This window comes from Nicotiana sylvestris, chromosome 4 (assembly GCF_000393655.2).
Source record: "Nicotiana sylvestris chromosome 4, ASM39365v2, whole genome shotgun sequence".
NCBI lineage: Eukaryota > Viridiplantae > Streptophyta > Magnoliopsida > Solanales > Solanaceae > Nicotiana > Nicotiana sylvestris.
The window spans coordinates 132955950-132956982 of NC_091060.1; the positions used below are offsets into that span (position 1 = coordinate 132955950).

The 1033-nt window shown below is 44.7% G+C and overlaps 1 protein-coding gene across 1 annotated transcript; it reads right to left on the bottom strand.

The window, feature by feature from the left end:
• Nucleotides 1–326: 326 nt before the first annotated feature.
• On the bottom strand, nucleotides 327–833 carry LOC138890189 (uncharacterized). Its single transcript, XM_070173554.1, has one exon. The coding sequence runs from the start codon at nucleotides 831–833 to the stop codon at nucleotides 327–329; it is 507 nt and encodes a 168-aa protein (XP_070029655.1).
• Nucleotides 834–1033: the final 200 nt, after the last annotated feature.

Below are 1033 nucleotides of genomic sequence, written 5' to 3' on the forward strand. Positions count from 1 at the left end.
CGGACTAAAGAGTCCCGACATCCCGAGCTCGCATCGAATCAATTCAAACTTAGCTCGAGGAATAACAAAACCTTAAGAGATATTATATTGATCAATAAGAACCTAAGGGTTTCTTATGTTCTGAGTCCAAACTAATACTCGAACCGATCATTCGAATTGTACAGTCGAATTTTCCACAAATAGGGACAAAATAAAATTCAACACAAGTCAAAGTTGAAACAAAGGGGTTCTTTTATATTTCCAAGAAATGTTTGCAGAAGATATTAACAAAACCCATTAGGGATCCTTGCACAAAAAACACAAAAACAAAGTAAAGAAACCTAAAGTTACTTCGGGGCCACATCTTCGGCAGCTGCATCTTCGGGAGTCGCACCTCCGGGAGTCTCCTCCATGAGGACTTCATCTTCGCCTCCCCCACTATCAGAGCCATTGGCTGAACCATCCTCATCAGAAAGCAAAGTAGCAGCCTCTTCTTCCAAAGTCTTTGCCCTTTCAATATTGGCGGAGAGGTTGAAGCCGCGAGCATGCACCTCTTTGAGGGTTTCTCTTCGAAACTGTTGCCTGGCGTGGTCAAGTACACATGATAACTTAACTTCAGCTGCAATAGAGATCTCCTTTGCCCCAATGTTAGCTGCTTCAGCGTCAGCTCGGTATGAAGATATAAATGCCTCAGTGTCGGATTTGGCCTTGGCAAGCTTAGCAACGGATTTAGCTTTAAGCTCCTCAATCTTGCGGCCTCGAGCCAGGCTCTCCTCCTTCACACTTTGAAGCTGGCGTTCGATTGAAGCCAACTGCTCCCAAAGAGTATCTTTCTCTAAGGAAAGACTATCCATACCTTGCCTCCACCCCAAGTCTCGGCCTCCTTCATCTTGAGCTCCTCTCGGAGCTGCTCCACCAACTTGCCCTTTTGTTTAAACTACAAAGTAAAAGTGTTAGCAGACCGATCGGACAAGTCCATAACAAAACTTCAGAGGGTATATTACCTTTTCGGTAAGATCGGTTTTTTCTTGAAGAGCCTTTGCAAGCTCGCTCG

Coding starts and splice junctions, on each gene's coding strand:
- LOC138890189 (XM_070173554.1), bottom strand. CDS start 833: ATGGATAGTCTTTCCTTAGAGAAAGATACTCTTTGGGAGCAGTTGGCT.